The sequence below is a fragment of the Sceloporus undulatus genome, chromosome 6 (genome assembly GCF_019175285.1).
Source record: "Sceloporus undulatus isolate JIND9_A2432 ecotype Alabama chromosome 6, SceUnd_v1.1, whole genome shotgun sequence".
Lineage (NCBI taxonomy): Eukaryota > Metazoa > Chordata > Lepidosauria > Squamata > Phrynosomatidae > Sceloporus > Sceloporus undulatus.
In genome coordinates, this window is record NC_056527.1 from 153447260 (window position 1) to 153474915 (window position 27656).

At 42.3% G+C, this 27656-nt stretch overlaps 1 protein-coding gene across 1 annotated transcript; it reads right to left on the reverse strand.

Moving 5' to 3' along the window:
- Positions 1–891: 891 nt before the first annotated feature.
- LOC121934026 (centromere-associated protein E-like) lies at positions 892–27656 on the reverse strand. Its single transcript, XM_042474002.1, has 20 exons — positions 27584–27656; positions 24308–24622; positions 22707–22858; positions 21600–21897; positions 21335–21432; positions 19650–19758; positions 18070–18195; positions 17118–17243; positions 16113–16196; positions 14559–14747; positions 12964–13205; positions 11888–12107; positions 10174–10317; positions 9525–9598; positions 8957–9041; positions 7554–7658; positions 5178–5288; positions 4626–4739; positions 3462–3522; positions 892–2076 (listed from the first exon to the last, which is right to left on the reverse strand). The coding sequence occupies exons 2-20, from the start codon at positions 24533–24535 to the stop codon at positions 1520–1522; spliced, it is 3123 nt and encodes a 1040-aa protein (XP_042329936.1). The 5' UTR covers positions 24536–24622; positions 27584–27656; the 3' UTR covers positions 892–1519.

Genomic DNA, 27656 nt, shown 5'->3' on the forward strand with positions numbered 1-27656 from the left:
TTAATGTTGCATTAATTCTAATTAACCCTTATGTTGTGTGAAAATCTTTTGCGGGTTTTGTCCACTTTCTGTTCAGGTTAAACCCTGACATCGTCTGAAAAATCTACCCGCTTTTGTGGGTTTTTTCCAGTTTAAATTCATTTTCTGCACAGAATCCGTCCTGTGTGATAAACTCCATAGTATAATGTTATGTTGGACCTTTCCCCCTCCTTGTTAGCTGTCAAGCCCCACAAGTGGCATTGCAGCTGCTCCTTACTGATGGTTTGGGAGGGAGGCAATTCATAAGAAAAAGATGCAGCTGGCCCTGGCTCATGGGGAAAAGAAATGACGATGCAGTCTTGATAGAGTGCAGTAGTTTTCTTTCCCCCCAGAGCCAAGACCAGCCATTTATCTTTGCTGTGAGGGGAAGGAAAAGGATAGTGTACTCCATCCAGGAGCCCATGTTCATTCTTCCCCACCACCATCATCAACTTGGATCAACTGCCTCTTCTTCTTCTCAATTGCCTCCCAAATTCATCTCTTTCCCACCAAGAAGGAGATAGCAGCAGCACACTGGTCACTTATGGAGGGAGAGGTGTGGGAAGGGGTACAAAAGGCAATAGAATAGCCTTCTGTGGCCCATCTGAAAAGACATGTGCATCTCTGAGCCACATAAGCCACAAACAAGATTGTAGCCTTTGGATGACTACATGTTCCACATCCCCAGTCATGAGTTGTGCTGGTTGGAATACTGGGAATTGTAGGTTTCAGGTGATAAAAATGATGATGATTGCTGGAGAGTTAGCCTTCCATATACATGGATTCAATGAGCCATGGCTCAAAATACATTCCCTCCAAAATACAAATTGCAATGAGCAAAGCTTGGGTTTGCAATTTTATATACGTAACACCATTTTATTGTGCCATTGTATGTAATGGGATTTGAGCCTCCGTGGATTTTGGTATCCATGGGGATTTGCAGAAACAAACCTTAGGAGGTACCAAAGGCCCACTGTATTAACTTTATTTATACTCTGCATTTTCCCCTACATTGGTACTCAAGGTGGCTTACAAATTAAAATGACTGTAGTATAGTTAGAAATATACAGTAGGCCAACACCAAAACAAAATTTGGGATGGCCTAACAGACCTATTCCACTGAAAGCAGCGGAAATGGAGTTGCTCATACAGCAATGCTGTGCATTCAGATTGTATATTGTGGCTATGTTGCAGGTGTGCATTTTTCATCATGGCATCCAGTCATTGACATGGGTTGTACAATGTTGTGATTTTGCATCATGCTGGCAGAGCATATTTCCACATGTGGTATTTATGCTATGCTGCGGAAATGTTGCCAACTGTTGGCTCCAATGCCAATCTGGCCTTTTGTCTATACTTGAAAGGAGCTATCTAGAGTGCTGAACCTTTCATGGAGGTTGAGATCAGCACCCTATATAGCTCCTTTCAAGTTTGGACTATAACCCAGTGCAGATACACCACCCACTGTAATTGGAGCTACCAATGGCTGTCGTCCCTTGCCTCAGCTATCTGAAGATTCAGGGGTCCCTCTGAATCTAAAGGGAGACCGTGGTCTGGGGAGCCCAAAAGGCCTGGGGGATAAAAGAGCTGGACTCCGGGGACTGAGTAAAGCTCCATCACTCTCTGCAGGGCTCTGGGCATCTTGCAAAGAGGGGATTGCAGCCTCCAAGGAAAGCCTGATGGAAGGCACAGATGCATCAGAGATGTCTGGATGCAACTGAAGAGGAACAGCAGAGATAGGAGAACCATGGCATGCAGAATGCAGTGGAGATGAATGCCCAGCATTGGAGACAACAGGGAGGTGGCTCTGCTCATGTCCAACACTGTCATGAGAAGGTTGCTGTACAACCAGTAGGTTCTCTCGACTGTTTGAGGAGGAGGTAGGCGCATCACTTTGGGGTGAAGTCAAGGAGTTGTCACTCCCCTCTGCACTTTGCAAATCCAGGCGCAGGATCTTCCCAGTCAGTTTAGGAACCAGCAGGTCTATGGTGCTTTTTTCTGGCTGCTGTTTTGAAACATTGCAGATTTCTTCGATCTGCTGCTGGAACCTCAGTTTAGCTGTGGAGGAGAGAGGCAGAAAAACAGTAACAGGGCTGTCACTTTAATGTCTATCCATTTACTAAACTCCTGTCAACAACTTCCTGCCAGCCACTTAATGTATGGAGATTGCTGGCATAAGGTGCCCTGAAAATGCATCACTAATCTTGACTGTAGCCTTGTACTTCCAAATACTGCATTACTAATATGTCATCAGAAGAACTCAGTCCCTTTTAGGAGCACAGTCAGTGGCAGGACCTACTACTATATTAAACAAAAACATCACCTGACGCTCCTGCAATCTTATTTACGTAACTGAATGCAGATACACAGGATGCCATCTGCAGCATGTTCAGGAAACAACCACGGACCTGAACACATTTTCCAGGATCTACAAGGCTGCAATATAAGTCATGCATTTTAACTTGGACTGCCACTGTCTCCCTGATTTGTGTTGTATTTGGAATTGAGGAATCATCACTCTCAAATACTTGAGAAATAAGGGGAAATTTCTGGATCCATATACTTAACACTGCATGGTCTCAGCATAAAAAAAATCATCATTAACACCACCATCCACTTTGGAATAAAGGCTGGGATTCTGTATCAGCTACATTTAACTACCGTAAGTAACTTCTCCTGGCCTGAAACATCATTCGGCTGTGCTTTGATCACTGGCAAAATGGACCTCCTTCTTCCCATGAAGTATTTAGATTGATGGGGAAGTTACGATTTTAGAAATAGTATCATAATGATCATTCAGGCTGCATCCGCACTAGAGAAATAATCTAGTTTGACACCACTTTAATTGCCAAGGCTCAGTGCTATGGAATCCGGGAACTTGTTTTGTGAGGCATTTCACCTTCTCTGCCACAGAGCTCTAGTGCCATAACAAACTACAATTCCCAGAATTCCATACCACTGCACCTAGGCAGATAAAGTGGTATCAAACAGGATTATTTCCACAATGTTGTTGCAGAAGCAGTTGCAAATATGGAACAATTACCTAGAGTTACTCATCCATAACTATTGACCTTAGGCAAGTCACATTCTCTCAGCCTCAGACAGAGGTACTGGCAAAACCTCTTCTGAACAAATCTTGCCAAGAAAACCCTGTAATAGGCTTGCCTTAGAGTTGCCATAAGTATTAGACAATGACTTGAAAGCACACATCAACCACAAATGCTTTCTATTTGTATAAAATAGTTTGACTGTGAAATTGTTTTTCAGCTATTTTTCAACTACGTAACAAGGAAAGGCAAATATTCTTTCCATCCCTAAACTAGCCTCATGATACAATTCTTTGCGAGTTACTTCTTTTTCCTCCTCTTCCTCCAGTGTATCTGGAGATTGCAGAGAAATGTGGAATAAAACTAGTGCTCTTTCAGTGTCTTCCTCGTTCTTACCTTTCATTAAGCTCTCGTTCTTCTGCTTCAAAGCCTGGATTTCAGAAGCCATGGAGGAAATCTGGAATAAAGGAAAGGATGAGCTATAGATGGATACTCAGAAAGTGGACACTGCCACTGGACATATGCAGCAAGTGCCATGCCAATGGGGTTGTGAATTTGTGCTGTCTTTTACTCCAAACTTTAAATGATCTTTGAAGGTGCTGAAGCTTATCTCTCAAACAGGTTCAACATCTTGGATAGCACTATTAGACTTTGAATTAAGAAGCAGAGTGGAAGTAGAAGCTTTACACTCTACTAACTGCATCTACCAGGCACCTTTGTGGAGACCCAAAATGGCCTTTGTTGCTCCCAGTTTGGAAAGGATGAAGGAGGCATAGCTCTTGGATGTCCACGACATGAGTGGGAAATGGGGCAGGTACCCTCCACAATTGTCCATCCCAGTTTGCTTACACTGTTTGGATCTGGATTAATGCAAACCAATGGGACTGCACATAGGCACAACTAACATCCAGCCCTACTGACTTCAGTGAGACTAAAGCTATATCCCATCCACTGCAAATGAACCCCCACACAAAAAAGATGGCACTATGGCAAACTGAAAAATGAACAGTGCAGTAATGTGCTCAGGTAACTGCTTTCCACACTCAGGTTTACTTTGCTACATCTATCTGCCACTATTCCTCCCAGGAGCTCCAGCTGGCATATATGCCCTCTGCCTTCCCCACTTTATCAACCCTATGGATTATGTCAGGCTGAAAGACAATAACTGCATTGCATGGTCACCCATGCTTTACATGCCTCAGTGGGGACTTGGACTTGCACCGTGCAAGTAACAGGCCACTACACACTAGCACAGGGATGCCCCCCACAAAAGGTCAAAACTCTCCCACCCTTAAAAATACCCCCCCCCCCAAATAATCTCTAAGAGGGTACGAAGGGCACTTCCATCATGCTGGAAGGTTCCCTGAGCCTCAAGGATTTTAAAAATGCAAATGATTTCTGAAATAATTAAATAGATTGATGCACCAGAACTGATCGTCTATTTCCTTCCAAGAATCATGTTGTGTAAAGGAGCTTGATGGTATATTTGCAAAGCAGTTGCTCTCTAAATGGAGAGGAACTGTCCTCTGGTAGGTGCCACACCACAATAGATTTCCTTACTATTTCTGCATTTTGTCTCAGCTGCTGCCGCAAGCTCTCCACTTCTCCACCGCTGCAGGATTCAAAAGGTTTGGGTGCACCTCCTTCAGGAAACTGCATGGATTCAGTTATAGTCTGTAGGAATTACAAAGATACTATTATGGAAATTCAGGAAGTTTATTTATCTTAGGGTCACCTTTTCCAATTTGGTGTCCTTCAGATGTTTTCAACTTCAGAGGCCTATCTGGCAGCCCAGCATCCTGCTCAGCTGGTTGACTTATAGAGAAGCCCACAAGATGGACATGAGACCAAAGGTCTTCTCCCACTTGGAAGCAGAGTTTGGAAACATTCCATTTTAGGGGGACTGCAACTACCAGAATCTTCCAGCCGGCATGGCTCAGGGATTCTGGTAGGGATAGTCCCCCAGAAGTAACTTTTCCAGTCTGTGTACTCTGGGAATTGAACTCCATAGCTCTTCATATGCAGGAACAGTGCTAATCCACAGCACTGCTGCAATGGGAATTGACTCAAAAGATTATCATTAAAGGGATGGAGGAAAGACTGAGTGGTTACCAGAGTTCCTTGAGGCTTAGGAGACATGGCAGAACTTTCTTCCTGGAGTCTTACGAGATGTTTCCAGGATCCTTGCTTCTGCTTCTCTCTCTCTCTGAAAATCCCCTTCAACTGTTAGGAGAAGAGAAAAGAGATGTCAAGCTACTTTTGGCAGTTGAAAAGCCTCTGGCCAGCTGCGAAATGTCAAAATGTGTGGTGCATTCTTTTTCCAGTTAATGAACACCAATGATTTATATAACTCTAAAGCAAATAATAAAGACATGGGGATAGTCAAATACTTCCTATACCTTGGCTCCGTCATTAATCAAAATGGAGATGGCAGTCAAAAAATCAGAGGAAAACTAGGACTTGGAAGGACAGCTATGAAAGAACTAGACAAGACCCTGAAGTGTAACGCTATACCATTGAATACTAAAGTTAGAATGCTCCATGCCATTATATGGTTGTGAAAGTGAAGAAGACTGATAGGAAGAGAATCTGTGATCAGTGACTCTCTGATCAGTGAAGAAGACTGATAGAAAGGTGATCAGCTCCTTTGAGATGTGGTGCTGGAGGCGAGTTCTGCAGCTATCATGGACTGTGAAAAGATAAATAAATGGGTCCTAGAACAAATCGGGTCTGGCTCTCCCTGGATGCCAAGATGACTAAACTCAGACTGTCAAATGAGGTCTCTCATTCATAGGATCATCATAAATCAAAGTTGACTTGACTGTAGTTAACAACAACACTAGTTCCAGCTACCCTTTCTGTTTCTGTCCAACAACCAGCCACCATTTTGTGAATACTCCACAGGTTCAGTCTGTACTCAGCTGTTTGGTATCCTCATCCCTTAGCATCCTCCCCTGCTTTGGAAACCCTCCTTGAACCTACATCTTTCTTTCTTTTCTTTGTGCATTGTCCTATTTTTGGCTACACAAGAACTGGAATGTGGAGAGCTTGAATGGCCATTTTTGCAGTGCTCCCACAACTTGGTGTCTTCCATGTTTGTGATTACAAGTTCCATCAACCAGCCCCAGCCAACCTAGTCAATGCTAAGGTGCCATGGGAGTTATAGCCCAAAACATTTGGAGGCCAACAGGTCGTGGAACCCTGCATTAGTGTACATATTTATATCAGTGTGTGTGTGTGTGTGTGGTTGTGGGTGATCTAGGTACAGAAAGTTGTTGTTGTTGTTGTTGTGTGGCTTCAAATCATTTCCAACTTATGGTGATTCTAAGGCAACCCGATCAAAGGGTTTTCTTGGCAAGTTTCTTTAGCGGGTGTTTGCCGTGGCCATCCTCTGACACTGAGACAGTGTGACTTGCCCAAGGTTACCCAGTGGGTTTACATGGCCAAGCTGGGACTTGAACCCTGCTCTCTAGAATCTTGGTCCAGTGCTCAAACCACTACACCACATGGGCTCCTATTCAAAATATTTAATGATAGATAGCAAATAGATTTCCTGAGTATCAGGAAACCCTGAAATAAGGAACATACTGAAGGGACAAGAATCTTTGCAAACTGGGACCTTTTCACCATGAAAAACACACATCAGGTTTTTGTGCATGATTTTCTGCACAGAAAAGGACATTTCACATATTGATGCACATGTATGTCACATTTTACAGGGGGTGTAAGGGGTTATTCTCCTGCCATGCTCTGCATGAAAGTCTCTCCCCACTGGGAGAGCTTCTTACTGGTGAGAAATGGGGTGAGGGACAATTTGGACCATGAAGATTTGGCTGCTCTGGGTTCCTGGGGAAGGGGGTGGGAAGGGCTCATTCCATCAGTGAGAACCCCATCATTTTTTTCCCCATCAAGCTGAGTCCAGCAGCTCCTTTCTGGTCTTAATGGTTTCCTACCATCCAGCTTGGTATAGTGTCTTGAGCATTGGACTATGACTCTGGAGATCAGGGTTCGAATCCAAGTATGGCCATGTAAACTCACTGAGTAACCTTGAGCAAGTCACATTCTCTCCGCCCCAGAGGATGGTATGGCAAACTCCCTCTGAAGAAACTTGCCAAGAAAACACTATGATAGGTTTACCTTAGGGGTGCTGTAAGTCGGAAATGACTTATAGACACACAACGACGACAACAACAACAGTCTTCTCCCCCTCTCTAATGGTAGGCAGCATCAGCACCCTCTCTGGGGCTTGACAGATGTGAGGTTAGGAGGAAGATGAGGAACTGTACAAGCAGAGCTATACTTCAGTGTAAAATCTCAGCCTACGTGTGGCTGTTCTGAAGAGGCTCTACACACATCGGTGCATCCCCACCTTCAGATCATGACACTTCTTTCATGCGCACCAACACGCAGCCCTCTCAACCCAAAGAGGTGTAAAGGAGATGAATCAAGAGGCAGGTGGGTGACATGACACCGCTGCCTCCTCCTTACCTGTTCGGTCACCAGCTGATGCTGCAGCTTCAGGCTCTCCTGATCTTGCTGGGAGCTCCGAATGACTTTTGCATCCAAGCCTTGATGATGATGATGATGACAGCCCTGGGGGAGGAAACACACCAAGGTGGGTGGAGAAGCCAGGTGGGAACAGTCTCTTGTCTGAGTCCCTGTTACTTTCATGGATCCTTGCCTCTGCTAGTAGGAGGTGAACACAAGCCCTGGAGCTTTCTGTGAACTAGCTGTGTACCACGCATTCAAGGCATCGCCCTCGAAAGTACCCCAATGGAAAACTCTGCCTAGTCTTCACCCCCAGATGACTTGTTGCTGACAACAGCCAGGGATCTGTGTAGGTGGTTTAACATAACAGGGAACTACCTTCTGTTAGAGAAGGCAACAGAGTCTGGTAAATGTTCCTTATTTGAACTTTAGCTCAGAGGGGATATTCTGATGGTGTAAATAATCCTGGTAGCATGTGGGTTGGAGCTGTGCTGTTCACGTGAATTTCAAATGCTCCTGAGTAAGTTGTGGGTGACTGCCAAAAACCCCACTACATCCAGGATAACTGATCTCAAGTTTTTTCCAAGTTTTCCTGAAAGAGTCGCATTGTTGGCTGTGTGAACAACCGATGTGGATAGACCCAGGATAAACTGAGATAAAACTCTGTGTGCCTTGAACATGTTTCAAATACACCCGCATCATCGGATCCATCATTATTTGCAGTGTTGACACATGTGGGCAACAGAACTCGCAAAGATGCAATTGTAATAAAAAAAATAGTGCGAATAACAAAACCAGAATGCGTGAGTGAGGTTATTCACATAGTTGCACTAAAAAAAAACCAATGTGTAGATAACCCCCCCAGAGTTGTAAATAGGATCACTATTAGGTTCTGGGATCTGCCTTTTGTAGATGGAATGGCACTACTCTTTATTACATTGAAGACAGACATACCAAATGGAAGCAGAATTATTTTTGCTAAACCTGATAGAAAATGGCTTAGAGAAAAAAATATGGAACAATTATAATGTACATGACAATTGTTGCAAGGATCAGATATAAAGGGAAGTGGAAAGACAACTCAAGTCCAACACAAGAGGAATGGCTGTGCAACTATATTATACAATCTTGCGGAGATGAACAAACTAACTGCAGTGGTTAAAGAAGGAGCAATGGACAATCACAAGAAGAAATAAAACTGTGTAATAGAACACTAGAGAGAGAAATATATCTGTAATAGGTTTTGAAGAATAATATTGTTTAAAGATATTCTGTCTGTCAACATGGAGGCTCCATATATTCAGTCAGGTAAACATATGCCCAGTACCACCATATGAGAAAAAGAGCTGTCTAGTCAAGGATCCAATTTCTCACAATGGACAATTAAGACTTTTTCTTGTTACCTTTGGATCTGATGAAGATCCTTTAAATTCCACCTGAGGTTTGTCCATGTCCTTGGCATCCTTGAGTTCTCTCAAAGCCTGTTCCCTGGAGACACAAAAGTTCTGTTAAAGGAAGGAGGCAGAAGGCTTTTCCAAAGGGACAAAAATGTATAGGTTGGTTTGGTTTGATTTTTTAAAATATCCCATAGAGACTATACATTAGGGATGGATAAGCTTCAAGGCACCATGGTATCTATACAGTCTGATTATAAAGGTCATTCCTGAGTATCAGTTCACTCCATTCATCTGAGAAAGTAGACCAAGGGCCCGAACAGACAGGCCAAAATAAAACTGCTTTGGGTCATTTTGGAGGTATGCTATTTAAATCCTAAGGACTGGAGCGCAACTTTGGCACAGCTTCTGGCCTCTTAAGATGTGTGTGTCATTTAAAGAGCATACCTCCAAAGTGACCTGAAGCAACTTTATTTTGGCCTGTCTGTTGGGGAGATGCTGTCCAAAGCAGCTGGAGAGCAGCAGGCTTGGGAAAGCTGTGTTACTGGGTCTCCCTCCATGCCACCAGTTTACTAACTTTTCAGCCAGTTGCTCTTCCAGAGAAGTGACAAGCCGTTCCAATCTCTGCTTCTCTGAGCTGAAATCTGTACACTGAAATAAAAAAAACAAAGTGCAAATCATGGCAGGAGGAAAGAAGCCACTGCACCAGCAGGGTTGACACTGGTTAGCGTCTGTCTCATTGTTTCTTCCTGTTATTGGGCATTAACCATGCCCACCAAAGAAATATAACCATAGGAAAACTATAGGAAAAGAAACCTAAGCTTCTAACTGGAGTTCTCTCCATCTAATGACATTTCTTTATAAAGTGGAGATAACTGTTTCATGAGCTACTGAATGAGGCAGAGATTTCTCAGTGGTGGCACCCTTCCATTGGAAATCTGGTTGCCCCAGAGCTTCTTTCTTTCATGCATCAGATTTCCTGTCCTTGAATCCGATCTTGGGAGAATGGCACGATATAAACTCAGTCAATCCATCCATCCAGGAGTTGCCAGAGATCAAATCCAAGAGTTCTGGCATGCAGAATCTGTCCCTTGCTAGTGAGTTTTGCTCCCATAATGAAAGCCATAGAGCAATGTCTACTGAACATGGAAACAGACACTAGCCATGCAGGCCCACTCATGTACTCGAAGGGTCTCACAACATCTTATTCCCACTATATCCCAGACCTTATGTGGAGGAACAGCCTGGCTTTGGCTGCCAGACTGCAGTTGCTGGACTTGGTGCTGCAAAGCTTGGCTGCGGTTCCGTTCTAACTCCAGTTCCTGTTTGCAAGCATCCAGCTGGACCTGGAGAAGCATAGGAGATTCTGCCTGCCAGGAAGAAACAAAGATGCAGAGATGAAGATTTCAGAGTCTGCAATGTTATTTTTCCAAAAGCAATTAGAGATGTACATCTTGCTTGGCTTAGTTCCTTTCTTGGCTTTGGGGAGAAATAATAATTTCCTGTCCTTCCTTCCACAAAAGGACAAGATTTGTTGATTTCTTTTTTTTTCTCCCTAGAGAAAACTACCGTATACACTCAGCTATAAGTCGACCTCATGTATAAGTCGAGGGCACGTTTTGGGGCCAAAATTATGGATTTTGATGTGACCCATGGATAAGTCGAGGGCAAAATTTAGGGGCATGTAATAAACATCTAAAGGATAAAGCAAAGTAAAACAATGCTAAAGAACTTACAAAACTGCAGCACATGTAACTGTGGTCACACTAAAGGCTGGATGTATGAATGCATAGAAAGGGGTCAGTGCTTCCAAGACAGATCTTGCCTTTCACCAGGGGATGGTTCCCCCCCCCCCCCCTTTTTATAAGAACAGGATCTACATTGACCCATGGATAAGTCAATCCAGGTTTTTGGAGTCAGTTTTTTGACTAAAATTTCTAGACTTATACATGAGTATATATAGTAGTCCATTTGTTTTGGGATTTTGTGTGTGTGCAAAATTTGGCTTTGGGGCATGCAGGGAACACAATCGCCATTGCATTGTTGGCCACTCAAAGTAGATAGCATTGGAGGTATTTATCCATGGAATGTATACAAGGGCCCTTTCACAGTACACAATTATAGCTGTGATTGCAGTTTAATTGCCATGATTCCATCCTCAGCCAGAAAGTTTCAGTGCCTCCCTAAAGTGCAAATCCCAGAATTCCATAGGACAGATAATGGCTGTTGAAAGTAGAATCACAGCACTATAATTGTGTAATGTCCAAGGACCTTGAGTCGTTGTTGTTGTGTTCCCCAAAGTCATTTCCGATTTATGGCTATCCTATCACAGGGTTTTCTTAGTAAGATTTTTTCCCCCAGAAGGAATTTGCCATTGCCTTCATCCAGTGATTTTTCATGGCCGAGCAGGGATTTGAAAAAGGGTCCTAGTCCAACACTCAAAACACTACACCATACTGGCTCTCACATAATCATGGGGTCCTTATTATTATCATTATTTATTATTATTATTATTATTAATGATCTATGTGCTGGCACAGATATTAAGAACAAAAGAATACTTCTCTTGAACCATCTCAGCATTGCTGACTTCTGAGGGACTGCCTCTACACTGAAGAAATAATGTAGTTTGACACCACTTTAAGTGCTGCAGTTCCATCCTATGGAATCCTAGGATTTGGAGTTTCACAAGGCCTTTAGCCTTCTCTGCCAAAGAGTGCTGGTGCCTCACCAAACTACAAATCCCAGAATTGTGTTGGATGGAGCCATGGCAGTTAAAGTGGCATTAAACTTCACTATTTCTATAGTGCAGATGCACTCAAAGACATCTGTTTCATGAGCTACTGAATGAGGCAGAGGTTTCTCACTGAAGAAGAAGTGGAAGGGAAGAAAACAGAAGAGCAGTTTTGCAGGTAAGGGGACTCTCTGGCTGCCCCATACTTTGGCAGAAAGGCTTTGCATGCATGGGTCCTCCACCTCTTCCTCTTGGGTCTTCAAGGCTACAGCCACTTCTTCCCATCTGTCTTTCCAGTATTGGGAGATTTCTTGCTGTTCCGCCAACTGAATGCTCATCTCCTGCTTTCCATGCAAAGCCGCTTCCAGCTCCAGGCAACGAACCTGAAGGAGGTCTTTCTCCCTTTGCAGCAAGGTCTGAGATTCCCTGTAGGAAGAAGAAGATAGCATCTGACTAACAACACCAATTGCTTTTTTTCTCCTGTTTGAATTGTAACATCTTGCCTAATGAAGAAGCCCATGGAGCTTCAAAAGCTTACAACAAGTACATTGGGCATTTCAGTTGGCCAATAAAGGTATCGCTGATGGATTTAAGGAAGAAGCAGATTATATATAAGTGGAACAGAGCTTGGAAAAATGACTTTTTCTTTTTGGATAACGGCTCTAAGAATCCCATGTACTAGTTTTTTGGCTACTGATGGATTCTGCACATAGTTGTGCCCAAAATAATGTTTAGACTACATCCTCCCCCCCCCCCAGTTCATATTGGCCATTATTCAAGTGGGTCAGTCATGGGAACCCTTACGCTGAGTTCAAATCATCTTAGTTTGGTGCTGTAAACTAAGATGAAAATGAGTTGTTCGTTTTTGGGGGGGGTGTCTATATTGCTCCTTCTTTTGGAGGTCAAAACAATACAGACGGCTGATTGAGACACAGAGCCTACTTTGGAGGCTGTTGCACAGTGGGCCTTTGGTATCAACTGGGATTTGGTTCCAGGTCTCCTGTGGATACCAAAATCTATGGGTACTCAAGTCCATAGATTAAATACAATAGCATAGTAAAATGGTGTCCTTTATAAAAAATGGTAAAATCAAGGTGTGTTTTGGGAATTTATATTTGTTTTTAGTATTTTCAAGCAGTGGATGCTTGACTCCATGGATAAAAAAATCCAAGGACACAGAGGGCCAACTGTATTTCACACTGCAGTTACTGGAGTCTCCACAATTGAACACGCCATATAAAATCACTGGAAAAGGCATCTTTCGGAATTTGCTCTTGACTACCTAAGATTTTCGCAGCTTTCCCGGAGAGCCTTCATATCATCCTCCTGGTTTTTCCATGCATCTGTCCGGTTCTGCAAGGGGATTCCTTCCCTCTCTCCCAGCAGCCAGAAACGTTCATTCTCCAGTGCTTGGATGCGATTGTCGAGGATTTTCTTCTCTGCTTCCAAGTGATGAAGCTTTTCCAAAGAGTCCTCTAGTCTCTGGTGACTCTCAGCCACTTCTGATGACAGCACCTCCTTAGCCTGCAAGGGGAATCGCACAGTTTTTGTTTTGGCCATGGTTTTAAAAATATACATATATTGGAAGTCCCAAGTTTTGTATCTGTGCTTTCTGATGTTATTTTGGAGATCTACATAATGCTTAGAGTATATACATATAAGTCTAGAAACTTAGGTCAAAAAATTGACCTAAAAACCCGACTTGACTTATCCACAGATCAATGTAAGTATTGTATCTTAATTCTTATTTAAAAGAAGGAACCATTTCCTGGTGAAAAGCAAGAGTATAATACGTGAAGCACTGACCCCTCTACTGTCTCATCCACCCAGCCTTAAGAGTAAGCACAAAGAGTTATGTCTGCTGGAATTTTATAACTTCATTGACATTGTTTTGCTTTGCTTCATCCTTTAGATCCTTTGCTATATGCCACTAAATTTTACCATCGACTTATCCACGGGTCATATCAAAATCCATCATTTTGGCCCCAAAACATGCCCTTGACTTATACATGAGGTTAACTTATACTTGAATATATAAGGTACTTCACCTGAAGCATGTCCCAATATATTACCAAGGACCTGCCATTCCCAGTCCCCAGGCCAGTTGAAAACAACCCAGTACTTCCCAAAATGGAATGTATAGGCTACTTGTCTTGTGTGTTTCTACTGTCTTGGGTCTAATCTGCAGATGCCACAGAGAGGAGCAAGAAGGTTTGTTCTCTGCTCTCCCAGATGCCAGGACCATGTCAAATGGCTTTAAGTTACACAAAGTAGATTCTGACTGCACATTAGAAGGATCTTCTTGAGGGTAAGAACAGTTTTGCAATGGAACCAATTGCCTAGAGTGGTGGTGGAGTCTCTTTCTATGGAAATCTTCAATATGAGGTCGGGCAGCTACCTACTGGAAAAAAAATTTGTGGGTTTTTCAGGCTACGTGGCCATATTCTCGAAGAGTTTATTCCTGATGTTTCTCCAACATCTGTGGCTGGCATCTTCCAAGAACACTGGCACGGAAGTGAGTGGTGTGTGTGTGTGTGTGTGTGTGTGTGTGTGTGTGTGTGTACATACATACTGTGTGACCCTGGCTCACTTCCATGCAAGCATTCTCTGAAGATGGCAGCCACAGATGCTGGTGAAACATCAGGAATAAGATCTTCGAGAACATGGCCACATAGCCCAAAAAACCCACAAAAAACTATGGATGCTGGCCATGAAAGCCTTCAACTTCACTACTGGAAATGCTTTAGGTGGCGATTCTGCACTGAGTAGGGAATTAGATTTGATGGCCTATGGACTCCTTCCAATGCTATAGATTCTATGATTCTACCTCCAACTGGAGAAAGAGGCACAAGGACCAGGTTCAGAAGTGCGAATAACCTGTCTGGTGTATTCCAGCTCTTCTTTCATGAGGACTTTCTCTTTGTCTTGGTGGCTGACTTGGCTCTTGGCACTGGCAAGCTCAGAATGGAGGGCCGAGACTTGGGCACTGAATCCTTCTTGCTGCTTCTGAGCACATTCCAGCTCCAGGGTGAGCCGCTGGACTTGCTGATGGAGGGCAACCTTTTCCTGCAATAATCAAAAGCATAATCACCATCACTGTCATTTCCCTTGCATTTATCAAGAGGAGACAAGGTAGTCAGCAGAGCACCAGAAAACCGCTATATGGATTTGTTTTAAATCGTTTTAATTCTGTGGATAATTTAATTGAGTTTTAACAAATTTTTGATGTAGGTGCCCTTATCTAAAGGTTGAGTCTCCCTTATCATGAGTTTTGAAATCCAAATTACACCAAAATCCAAAAAAGAAGAAAGGATCCATCAATCAATCATTTTATTGTGGTCAATGACCATATTAAATGAACATAATCCAAAATTCCTATGAATGCATAAAATACATACATGCTATGGACCTTATCACACTAGAGGAATCCTGCTAAGAAAGGATTTAAAGTAGATTTAAAGTAGAAAAAACATTAGTAAGATACATACACCTATGGACATCAATAAAATATAAATATACATGTAAGCAGAAATCATAGGTTTAAGTGGTCACTGAAGGGTTTGGGGGTTTTTTGGAGTTAAAGGATGAAGAAAGCCATTTATATCAACCTATATCTATATAGGCTGAGTCTCGGTTATCTGAAATTCTGAAATCCGAAATATACCAAAATCCAAAAAAGTAGAAAGGATTAATCCATCAATCATTTTATTGTGGTCAATGACCATGTTAAATATGAATATATAAAATGCATATATACTATGAACATTAGTAAGATACCTATACCTATGGACATCAAGAAAATATGAATACAGTATACGTACATGTATATATGTCATAAGTGGTCACAAAAGATGGCAGGATTTTTTGGAGTGAAAGGATGAAAAAAGCCAGGGATGCTGCCTTGACAGCACTGAGAAAAAGTGGGATATAAATGTAAATAATGTATGTAATAAAACAAACTAACAATGGCGTTGCTCTATCTTTCCTTGAGGTTTAACTCGTCTAGTTTCTAAATTGTACAGCCATTCTGGGGCAAAATCTTCACTATATTTGGCTACATAGTTCTCAAGTGGCAGAACGAGATTAACAGAACTGAATGCTCCTCTACATAAAATAACTTCTTGCATGTAGAAAATCAGCATGTCAGGGAAAGGCTTCTTCCTGGCAATGCTACTTTTCTATATGGAGAGGTTAATGGACTCTGATTCTGAAATGCAAATGCATGTATCTTGTCAAAGAGAAATGCTATCACTGGTCTGCTGAATCTCTCTCTCTCTCCATTACCATTCTCAGAGGTTCATTTCCACTAGCCATGCTGCTCTGGGGATTATGGATGTTGTAGTGCAAAAGTAAATTTCTCCAAGCTTTGGCCTTTCCTTCTTGCTAGTCCCCTCATCCTCTTCTCACCGAAACAACCAAGAACCACAATACCTCAAGAAGTCTTTTCCGATCTGAAAGAGCAGGTTTCAGCTCCAGATTCAGCTCAGTAACTTTCTCCTCCAGTCGGTCTTTCTCCTGTCGAATTTTTGTTAAAAAAAGATTTTTGTTAAAATGTGGCTTAAATACAGTGGGGCCTTGGTATGCATTGGGGTTTTAGTTCAAGGACCCACCATGGATACTAGAATCCATGGATGCTCAAGTCCCATTATATACAATGGCAAAATAAAAAGGTGTCTCTTATATAAAATCGTAAAATCAAGGCTTGCATTTTGGAAAAAATGTTTAAGCTATGAAAGATTGAATCTGTGGATTCAGAATCTGTGCATACAGAGGGCCCAGTGTATGGAGTTTATCACACTGGGGCTGATTTCGATATTAAAGAGAGATTAAAGCGCATTTAAAGCATCCCACAAATGAAGTGAAAATGGTGAGTAATTGCGTGAATGATGATCACACGCAATTGCAGAAATAAAGTGATATTGGAAATGCACTGTCGCTGAAATCCTGAAAGTAAAAAGATGTGCATTAATGCTTCTTTGCGACCACTTTAATGGTGGGTTTTGTGCAACGTCATGTAAAATCATTTCACGTAATTACGTGATTTTTCCAGACTATTCACGGGATAAACTCCCAATCTCCTTTGTGTGTAGGGAGCTTCAAAAGGGTGCAAAATATGTATACTGTTATACTGTATTGTTGCACTACAACTTCCATTCGCTCTAGCCAGCAGAGGCAACAGCGAAGAATAAGGGGAGTTGTAGTCCAAACACAAGCATCATCTCTGGCTTGGACAAGGGTCAGGGAACTTTTGGTCCTCCGGAAATTTTGGACTTTGACTCTCACCAGTCCAGCAACATCTGGAGAGCCTCATGATTCCCATTCTGGTTTATAGGCACAATTCTCTGAACTATGAGTAAAGTCATTTTCTAATAAGAAGGAATTAAACAAGTGGAAGTTTACAGCCCAAGCCAAGAGACTGCCTCTGTAGATACACACCAGACAGACACTGTTATATGCAACTTGGAGCTTGTCTCTTTGTTCCCGTAGGGCTTGACTGGCCTGCAGTGAATCCGTAGCTCTTTGCTCAGCTTCCGAAAGTTGGCTGAACGCCATCTGCTGTCCCTGAAGTGCAAAGGGAACAAGTATATTCCAGATTTTTCTTTTTAAAAAATGTAACTAGATTCATCACATATAATAATGGCCAAGAACCACTGGAGGTGCATAGCATGCACTTCTGCAACTGGGAAAGGGCTTAGCTACAATGGCAAAATAAGGGCCTTGACCTCCAAAATAAGATTTCTGCCCCTCTGTCAATTTTTCCTGCAGTCCCCAAATTTCCAGCCTTACAGAGAGCAGGATACTGAGCATCGGTTGCAATCTTAGGCTGCATCCGCACTGCAAAAATAATCCAGTTTGACACTGCTTTAACTGCCATGGCTCAATGCTATGGAGTTCTGGGAATTATAGTTTTGTGAGACATTTAGCCTTCCCTGTCAGGGAGCACTGGTGCCACAACAAAGTACAGTTCCCAGAATTTGATAGCACTGAGCCGTGGTAGTTAAAGTAGTGTCAAACTGAATTATTTCTGCAGTCCAGATGCAGCCTTACATTTGCCATGTTGGCATACCCTTGGTACCTTTGCCTGCTCCAAGGCCTAACCTAGATTTACCCCTTTAATGCTAGAAATTTGGGAACTGAAGGGAAATCCCATTGGGGAGGCAGAATTCTTATCTTTGGGGCAATGCTCTCTTGCACACACACACACCCCTGGCAACAAGCATGAATTGCTCGCTTTTTTTCCCCACTTACTGTATCTGTTAGTCTTCCAGTGTCTGCAAGCCCCCTTGGTCTACCCAGGAGAAAGCCTGGTACCAGAAATATTGAGTAGTGCCCTTAATAAACCTGCTTAATTTTAATTTCTGACTCCTTGTAAACTCTCAGAACAAACCTCTTTAGCAGATTTCAGCTCCTGCTCCATCTCACTTCCTTTTCTCTCTAAGGTTTTGATGTGCTTCTTGTGAGCAGCCAGGCTTTTGTGAAGAGCAACCAGCTCTTGACTATTATCTCTCTTTTCCTGAAAATCAAGAATATTTGGTTTATTTTTGTTAATGGAAACGTTGGCTTGCTGGTGGAAGGAGAGCGAGGAGGGATCCATCGTAGCCTCCACTGGGGTTCCAGAATCTGGAAGCAGCCACCAAGAAAGGCTCTCCCTTGTTTCAGTCTAACATGCATGCCTGGTATAGTGGAGGAATCGAGAGAAGGACCTCACCTAAAATCATGTATGTTGCATAATTTATTCTGGTTTGCAAGTAGCAAAGCATTGATCCCCAAACAACTTGAAATCTACTACAGCTGCTAAGATTCTCTGGGCCTGGAATAGATTTTAATGAGCATAACATTGTACCTTCCAGTATGTAGAGAGATCTTGTAGCCCCTTTGAGACAAGCTGAAAGAAAGAAGTTGGTAACATGAGCTTTCATAGACTTCAGTCTACTTCCTCAGATTCATTAGTAGAGTGTAAAAACTATACAGATCTGAAGAAGTAGACTGAAGTCTACAAAAGCTCATGTTGCCAACTTCTTTCTTTCAGTTAGTCTCAAAGGTACTGCAAGATCTCTCTACATGCTGATTTTACAGACTAGCAGGGCTATATCTTTGAGTACGTTCCAGATGTTTTTAATTATAACTTCATAAATTCCTGACTGCCAGCTATACTTGCAGCGGCTGATGGCAGGGCCTCCTCTATTGTGGCCCCTAACATATGGAACGATTTCTCTTTTGAGATTAAGTATACAATCAACCCTCTGTATCCACAGATCTTTTTACCCACTGACTCACGCATCTACGGCTTGAAAATATTCAAAACAAAAATATAAATTACGAAAAGTAAAGCTTGATTTTGCCATTTTATACAAGGGACTCCATTTTACTATCCACTGTATTTAATGGGACTTGAGCATCCATGAATTTTGGTAGCCATAGGGGGTCCTGGAGCTAAAACCCCAGTGGATACCAAGGGCCCACTATATTAAAAACTACATTTTAACAAAAACCTGGGCCTCATTCTTTTAAACCTTTTAAACCAGATTGCAATTCGGTATGAACCAGTTCAAACAACTCTGGTTCCTACTTAATCCGAATTGCTGAAGTGATTCCAAGACGAGGGCCATGTTCCAGACCCATTTAACCCACATCTTTTCGATGCTTTTCAGGGACTGCTTTTATTGCAAACTGCTTGGAGATAATTTGCTAAAATGGAAAGTGGCAGGAAAAATGTTTTGAAATACACAGTGTTGCAGTCCAAAATCTCTGGGAGGGCATCAAGTTGGAGAAAACAGCTCCACAAACTTGCCTAAATATAATCTTTGTAGTTATGCGGAATAGCAAGGTGAGGTTATGCACTCATGCATCCTACGCTTTTTTCTACATTGCTACATAATTGCAATATAAATATAGGCTGCATCTATAGATGCTATTCTAGCACCAAATACCTCCCACTGATAGAATTGTTCCAAAGATCTCTCTTACCGCAGCTCCATTTTGGTCAGCATCCAGGGCTACTGGTTGTGATGATTTGTGGTTCCTTCTGCCTATATAAGATTTGACCTTTGCCAACTCCATCTCCACACTGAAGATCCTAAAAAGGCAGACACATCCAGATATGAGACCTTTCCTTCCTTTTCTTCTCGCACGTCTTCTATCCAAAGAGCAAATAACTCATAAAGTCATACTTTCATACTCTCCATCTATCATAGGAGTTTATCACTCAGGGAAATCTCATGTCATAAACGGAGGTTTAAACTAGAAAAAAATGCAAAAGCGGGTTGATTTTCACACAACATCAGCGTTAAACTTGTGTTAACCCAAACGGAAAGTGGACAGAAAGTAGACAAAAGCCACTCCTTTTTACTTTCCGTTCAGGTTAACACAAGTTTAACAACATCAGAGTTTATCAAATGGGAGGAATTTCTCTTAAATTCGAATGAAAAGAAAGTGGGGCCAGAACGCATTCACTTAAAGTCACTAGTTTCGTGCAATCATGTGAATACGCATTGTGTCTGAACTGGCTTCCCATTGCCTGAAAATAGCATGCCAAATTTGCTTGTGGCAGTCTATCACGCAATAATGTGAAACCCCATGATTGTGTTCGGACTGACTTCCCATTGCCTGAATTTGTGTGTAGTGGGTTATCACACAATAACATGAAACCCCATGATTGCGTTCAGATTGCCATCGGATTATACTTCCAATTCCTCTTGTCTGATAAACTCCAATGTGTGTGCAAATCTAGCTTTTAAATCCTGTTTCTACATGGGATTTCCCCCATGTGATAAACTCCATAGTTTGTCAGGGATTTTCCTAGCTAATCCTCTGTCATCCCACTTTCTCAGCTGCTTCTAAAATGTCTCCTCCTCCTACTTTCCCACTTAGCTCTCAGCTTACTTCAGTTGCTGCAACTTGAGTCCAAAATTGAATCCAAAATGTATTAAAATGCAAAAGTAAGAGCCTGTACAGACAGGTCAAAATAAAGCTGCTTCAGGTCACTTTGGAGGTATGCTGTTTAAATGAGACATGCATCCTAAGAGGCCAGAGGCTGCACCAAAGCTGTGCTCCAGTCCTTAGGAGTGAAGCGTAGCTTTGGTGTGGCTTCCGGCCTTTTAGAACACATGCATCATTTAAACAGCATACCTCCAAAGTGACCCAAAGCAGCTTTATTTTGACCTGTCTTTTTGGGCCCTAACTCTGCAGAGAGGAGAGAGGAAAAGAGGGGATGGAATCTTGCCCTTCCTTGTAGATTCAGGCAAAAACAAACTGCTGCAACTTTTCTTAGCTTGTGTGTGCTTCCTCTTTCATAACTTTTGCCATCTTGACCATACTCTGATGTTGCTTGGTCACACATTTCCCGGTTTCAGTTTCTGAAATGTTGGAGGGTATGCGCACGCACTGCAATGTTGGGTTGCAGCTCTCACTAGTTGGCTTTATGTAAAGATACAGAAAGAGTACATAAATGCAGGGAAATGGTGTGTACACTCCTATCAGGTGGTGGGTCCATTACCTCACAACACTTCTCCAGAAAAAAGAACTCAGTAACCCCCCAAAGGGTCCCAAACTTCATCTGTTCCCTCTCTTGATTCAGAATTAAAGGTATGGCATACCAACTCCGCCATCCTGTGTGCCCAACTCCTCCACTCAAATACAAAAGCCTTACTCACTTATCATCCAAGTCTCCTTCTTGCTTTCTGTTTTCCAAGAAATTCGTCTCAAGCCATTTCTTTTCCTTTTCCAGGTGAGCAAAGGAGTTCTCCATCTGCTGTGGGAAAGACAAGGGGTCAGAAGATATTTCAGGGGCAAAATGTAAAATTTGCCCTTTGGAAGGAAGTCTACGAAAGCTCCTGCTGCCAACTTCTTTCTTTCAATTAGTCTCAAAGGTGCTACAAGATCTCTCTACATACAGGTTTTAGAGAGATTCTACATTACCTTCTGCTTAAGGGAGAACAGCTCAAACTGCATCATATTGAGTTCCCCCACCAGGTTCCTCTCTCTGAGAAGCTGAGATTGTCTTCCAGGCTCCAGGGCCATTCCTTCTACTTCAGATCCCCTTTGGCTCTCTTCATGTAAGGATGCTTTCAGGTCTGGCTCTGGGCCACTCCATGTCCTTCTAGCCAGTGTCTGCATGGGGCTATATTCTCTTTTATTGCAGTTTGGGAGGTGAGATAAAGAATGACTCCTTCTGACATCTGAGCTGGGATGCTGCTCAGTGTCTGCTGTACCATCTCTGGTAAAAACAAACATATATAAATGCACAGGGCAGAGAACACTGGCATTTACTCACTCTGTAATATCTACCTGTCTAGCTATAAGAATCAATGAAATAGCATGAGCTTTTGTAGACTTTAGCCTACTTCCTCACGTGCATCTGAGGAAGTAGACTCAAGTCTATGAAAGTTCATGCTACCAACTTCTTTCTTTCACTCAGTCAGTCTCATAGGTGCTACATGATCCCTTTGCATACCAATTTTCCAAACTAACACAGCTATGGAGTTTATAACACGGGAGGAATTTCTCTTAATTTCGAATGAAAAGAAAGTGGGGCCAGAACGCATTGACGTGAATTCGCTAATTCAGCAAATTTATGTGAATTCAAATTGCGTTCGAACTGACTTCCCATTGCCCCAAAATAGCTTGCCATTGCCCACAATTGTGTGTGATGACAGTTAAAATAATTACATTAATAGCATTAATGCCTGACGTCATGTGAAAACAATTCCACTTTTGCAGGATTTTCCCGTTTTAAATCCTGTTTCTGCACAGGATAAACCCCGTGTGATAAACCTTCCCGGTATTGCTTCTCCTCCTTCCTCCCATCCAGCTGGTGCCTGCAGAACAGGGCTTGGGATCTGCCCATTCCTCTGCCAGAGTCTTCTTCCTATTCATCCATTTGGATTTTTCTATCTGGCAGCAAGAGTATATGCACCTATTGGAAACACATCCCACTGAATTTAGCAGGGACTGCTTCTGAGAAGATGTGGATAGGATTCAGTGATCAGCCTTTCCCATTGCATTGACAGTTACGGCCAAACTTACTCGCCATCGTCTTTGGAGCAAATGTCAAACTGCATACTCATGGAGTTGGCTGTTTGAGGATGTCTGGAGTGAAGGAACGTCCTACTGGATCCTCTCATTGGGGTTCTTGAGCTGTTCAGCTCCGGGGAACCTGATGTTCCATTGACAACTAGCTGAGATAGAAAGGAAAGAAAGAGATGAGTACTAGATTTTGCATGGAAGGATGTCAAGTGAAAATGTCAGAAATGGGGTTGTCTACTGAATGTATGGAACCAGCATGGTGTACTGGTGTAATGGTTTGAGCATTAGACTACAGCTATGGAGACTAGGGTTTGAATCCCAGCTCAGCCATGGTTTTGGGCAGACACATACTCTCAGCCTCAGAGGAAGGCAAAGGCACACCTCCTATGAACAACTCTTGCCAAGAAAAACCCATGATAGGATTGCCGTAAGTCGGAAATGACTTGAAGGTACACAGCCAAAACAATAGAATGTATAAAAAGGTGTGTAGGTAATTGTCTTAAAACGTGTCTGTCATTTCTGTGTTTTTACAAAAATGCACACAATACCTTACATACAATTCAAAGATATAGCCATGTTTGTCTGTAGAATCAGAACGTAGAGCACCTTTGAGACTAAGTGAAAGAAAAAAGTTGGCAACAAGATGTCCTGCTTCCTGTCTCTAATTATTTTATTGATTTTAATTGTATATTATTAATTATTATTATGTTGTAATTATTACATTGATTTGTTGATTAGTTATAAGGAGGAAAGGCATAGTGGGATTTATTTTACTGTACTGTATGGATTTTACTGTTGTAAACCACCCCAATCTTATTGGAGAGGTGAGGTAGAAATAAATATTATTATTATTATTATTATTATTATTATTATTATGAGCTTACCATCTGAGGAAGTAGAGTGAAGTCTATGAAAGCTCATGCTGCCAACTTCTTTAATTCAGTTAGTCTCAAAGGTGCTCCAAGATCTCTCTAAATACTTTGCATAGTTTGTTTCTTGAATTTGCTCATATAATCATTCCCAAACTGGGTGGCATCCAAAGAAAGTAATTTTGGTAGGTGAACTGTTTGTATATCTACCACCATAGATACTATTATAGCAATGAAGAAGGGTCTTGGCAGGGCAAGTGGTAAATAGTTTTGCATATCAAAGGTGCCACTTCTGTCCCTGGCATCTCCAAATAAAGACACAAAGATCCCAGTCTGAAACCACAGAAAGCCACTTTGTATGTGGCAGATAGCCATGTGCCTATTATTTTACATTTCTGGAAGAACATCATATAAAGCAGTATATGAAACTAAAAGCATCATATGATATACATCAGTGCAATTTTAAGAAAATATACCTGAAATCTGTTTGTTTTTCTCTTCCATTCTCATCCCTGTTTCCTTTTAGCTAAGTCTATAAGCAGATGCATTTGCAACTGAACTCATACAAAGCATTCTGGGGACATTTTTGTCTTAACCGTTTTAAATTAAAATTAATTTTTAAAATTAAAATTTAATTGTTACATTTAAAAATTAATAAATATAATATTAAAAAATTAAAGACTTCTATACACAATCAAAGGGACAACCTGCGGAATAATGTTGTTCTGTTACCTTTGATGGAAAGGAAACTTTTGGAGAAAGGACCCTGTTCTTGTCACTTCCCTGCGATTCTGCAGCAGATAAGGACTGAGAAAAATGACAGCTTCTTCTAGAACTTCCTTCATCTTTTCTGGGCAGATCTGAAGCCTCCTTTTCAAAAGTCCCATGTTGGAAATACCTGTTGCCAGCTCTGTACCGGGAAGGCAGTCCCATAAATCCACCGCCCTTCTGGAGCAACATTTAGGAATCCGATGTGTCCGAATCAATATGGAACTAGAGGTATCAGTGGTGAATAAAGTCCCTTACTCTTAGGTCCCCATAGTTACTCTGAGTATAGAGAGAAGAAAAGAGCAATTGTTTTTGCAAACTGAGGACAAGTGATGCAACTAACAGCTGCTCATGTGTTGCATTACAATTCAGGGCATGAATCAGATTACTGTATATACTCATGTATAAGTCTAGAAATTTAGGTCAAAAATTGACCCAAAAAAACCTGAGTTGACTTATTGGTCAATGTAAGACTGTATCTTTACTCTTATTTAAAAGAAGAAACCATCCCCTGGTGAAAAGCAAGAGTATAAACCAGTGATGGCGAACCTATGGCACACGTGCCAGAGGTGGCACTCAGAGCCCTCTCTGTGGGCACATGTGCCATCGCCCCAGCACAGAGTTTGCCAGAGTTTGTTTCTAGAAAGCCAGAGGGACATGGCACTTTGCAATAAATAAGTGGGTTTTGGGTTGCAGTTTGGGCACTCGGCCTCGAAAAGGTTCACCATCACTGGTATAAACTATCCTGGAAGCACTGACCCACTCTGCTCTCTCATTCATCCAACCTTAAGAGTAACACAAAGAGTTATGTCTGCTGGAATTCTGTAAGTTCTTTGGCATTGTTTTCCCTTGCTTCGTCTTTTACATCCTTAGCTATATGCCCCTATGTTTTACCCTCGACTTATCCACGGGTCATAGCAAAATCCGTAATTTTGGCCCCAAAACTTGCCCTCGACTTATACATGAGGTTGACTTATAGTCGATATATATTGTAATACAAGAGTCAGTCACTTTGGGAGCAATCCCTCCATTGCCAGCATCTACTAGTCACCGCAGAACCTGGATATCTTTAGTACTGTTTTCTCCATATTAGCTGCCTCTTATTGGGAAATTGTTTGTGTGTTGCTAACTACCTTTGAGTTGACCCTGGATCCTAGTGACCCTGTGTATGAGACATCTTCATGATTCCCTGTCCTTCATTGCTCTGCTAAGGTCCTGTAAATTCATCTTGTGAGACCCCATAGAGTCTATCCATATGATCTGTGGTCTTCCTCTCTTTCTGCTTCCCTTCACCTTTCCTAGCACTATTGTCTTTCCATAAGTCGTGTGTTCTCATGATGTGTCCAAAGTACAACAGCTTCAATTATGATCATCTTGGCTTCCAGGGAGTGTTCAGCCTTGATCTGTTCAAAGATCCATTTGTTTGTCTTTTTGGCTGTCCATGGGATCCTCAGCACTTTCCTCCAGCACCGCATCTCAAATGAATCAATTCTCTTCCTATCTGCTTTCTTAACTGCCCAGCCCTCGCATCCATACATAGCTTGCATGATTGTAACTTTAGTGCTCAGTTGTATATCTTCACTCTTTAGGATTTTTTCCTAGGGAGTAGCAGAGTTGAAATGACAAAGTATTTTTATGCTTTTAAAATTACGACTAGGAGTGTGTGTGTGTATAATTTCCTACTGTCATTCCCAAATCTGCCATTTCTTTTTTGGAATTCAATCAGAACTGAACCCAAAGGAATGTTGGTGGTGCAGTGGATCAATTCCTTGTACTGCAGCCACAGACTCAAAAACCATAAGGTTGTGAGTTCAATTCTAGCAAAGGGGCTGAAGCTCGACTCAGGCTTGCATCCTTCTGAGGTTGCTAAAATGAGTACCCAAATTTTGGGGGGCAGTTAGCTTACACTTTGTAAACCTCTTAGGGAGTGCTTAAGTGCACTGATAAGTGGTATAGAAATGTATTTGCTATTGTTGCTAAAATAGTCTCTGTAGTAGGCTTGCCATATCCTGGTTTCTGGAGGGACATTCATGGTTTTTAAACCGATTTGAATGTCACATCCCGGGTTGGAGCCAGTCCCGGCTCCTGGCTCCCTCTTCCTCCTTCTCCTCTGCCTCCTCCATTGCTTTTAGTGTGGCAGTGGCGGCATGAAGCAAGGCCTAGCTGTCTTGCTAGGCCTTGCTGGGCCCAAGGAGGGGCTAGGGGCAGGGCCTCCAATGCTGGCAGCAAGGCAGGGCTTAGCTGGGCTCTCTGGAAGGAGGCTGCCATGGAGGTGTCCTCCAGCAGTGGCAGAGCTGCATGGGGCCTAGCTGGACAGCTAGGCCCCAGACAAGGAGGCCTTGCCGCGGCGGGAAGAGCCACGTGGGGCCTGGCTGGCTGGCTGGCTGGCTGGCTGGGCCCCAAAGAAGGAGACCGCCGCTGGGCCCCAACTGGCTGGGCCCCAAGGAAATGGAGGGAGGCTGCCGCAACTTACTTTCACAGGTAAGATCTCTCTATCTTTATTATACTTCCTGAGATGTATTTTATTATGTTTGTTGTTATCATGTGCCTTCTGTCTAGGAAGAATGTTTTCTGTAAATAAGGATTTATATTAATTAAAAAAAATTATTAATGTTTTTTGCTTTTAGCTGGTTATGTCCTCCTTTTTTCTTGAATGTCCTACATTTAATGTCCTACATTTGTCCTACTTCTTTTACATTTCATCCCAGTTTCGTGGTAGCAGATGATGGCAACCCTACTCTGTAGGTCCCTAACGTACTACAGATTCAGTCTCTGGAATTCCAAAATCTGAAACATGGGTGGCTGAGATAGTGACATCTTTGCTTTCTGATGGTTCAGGGTATGCAAATTTTATTTCATGCACAAAACTACTTAAACCATTGTGTAAATTACCTTCAGGCTTTGTGTATAAGGTGCATATGAAACATACCTGTGAATGAATTTTGCATTTAGACCAGGGTCCTATCTCCAAGATATCTATCTCATGAACGTATATGCAAATACAGGTATCCCAAAATACAAAACACCTCTGTTCCCAAGCATTTCGAATAAGGGAGAGTCAACCAGTATAGTCTTGGTCCTTGCACTTAGAGATATCTGTTTAGAGGTTTCCATAGGATCCCACGATCAGAGAGCAACTGTGCAACAGAGTAAACCGCCCCAGATCTCAGGCTCTTTGAGGAAGCTGAACCGAATTCCACACTAAAGAAATGGAGGCCACTTGGTACAGCCCAGACTTACCTGCTGAGAAACGTCTGCTGTACCTTTGAGTCCCAAATGCTGTGGGAAAGACTTTAAAATAGATCCTGCTCGC

Excerpts from the sequence above, each read along its gene's own strand:
- LOC121934026 (XM_042474002.1), bottom strand. The coding sequence starts at position 24,535 with ATGTTGCTCCAGAAGGGCGGTGGATTTATGGGACTGCCTTCCCGGTAC. Across the intron at positions 18,196-19,649 it reads CTGACCAAAATGGAGCTGCG|GAAAAGAGAGATAATAGTCA; the intron begins GTAAGAGAGATC and ends CTTGATTTTCAG. Across the intron at positions 9,599-10,173 it reads AGGCTGTTCCTCCACATAAG|TGTACAGATTTCAGCTCAGA; the intron begins GTCTGGGATATA and ends TTTTTATTTCAG.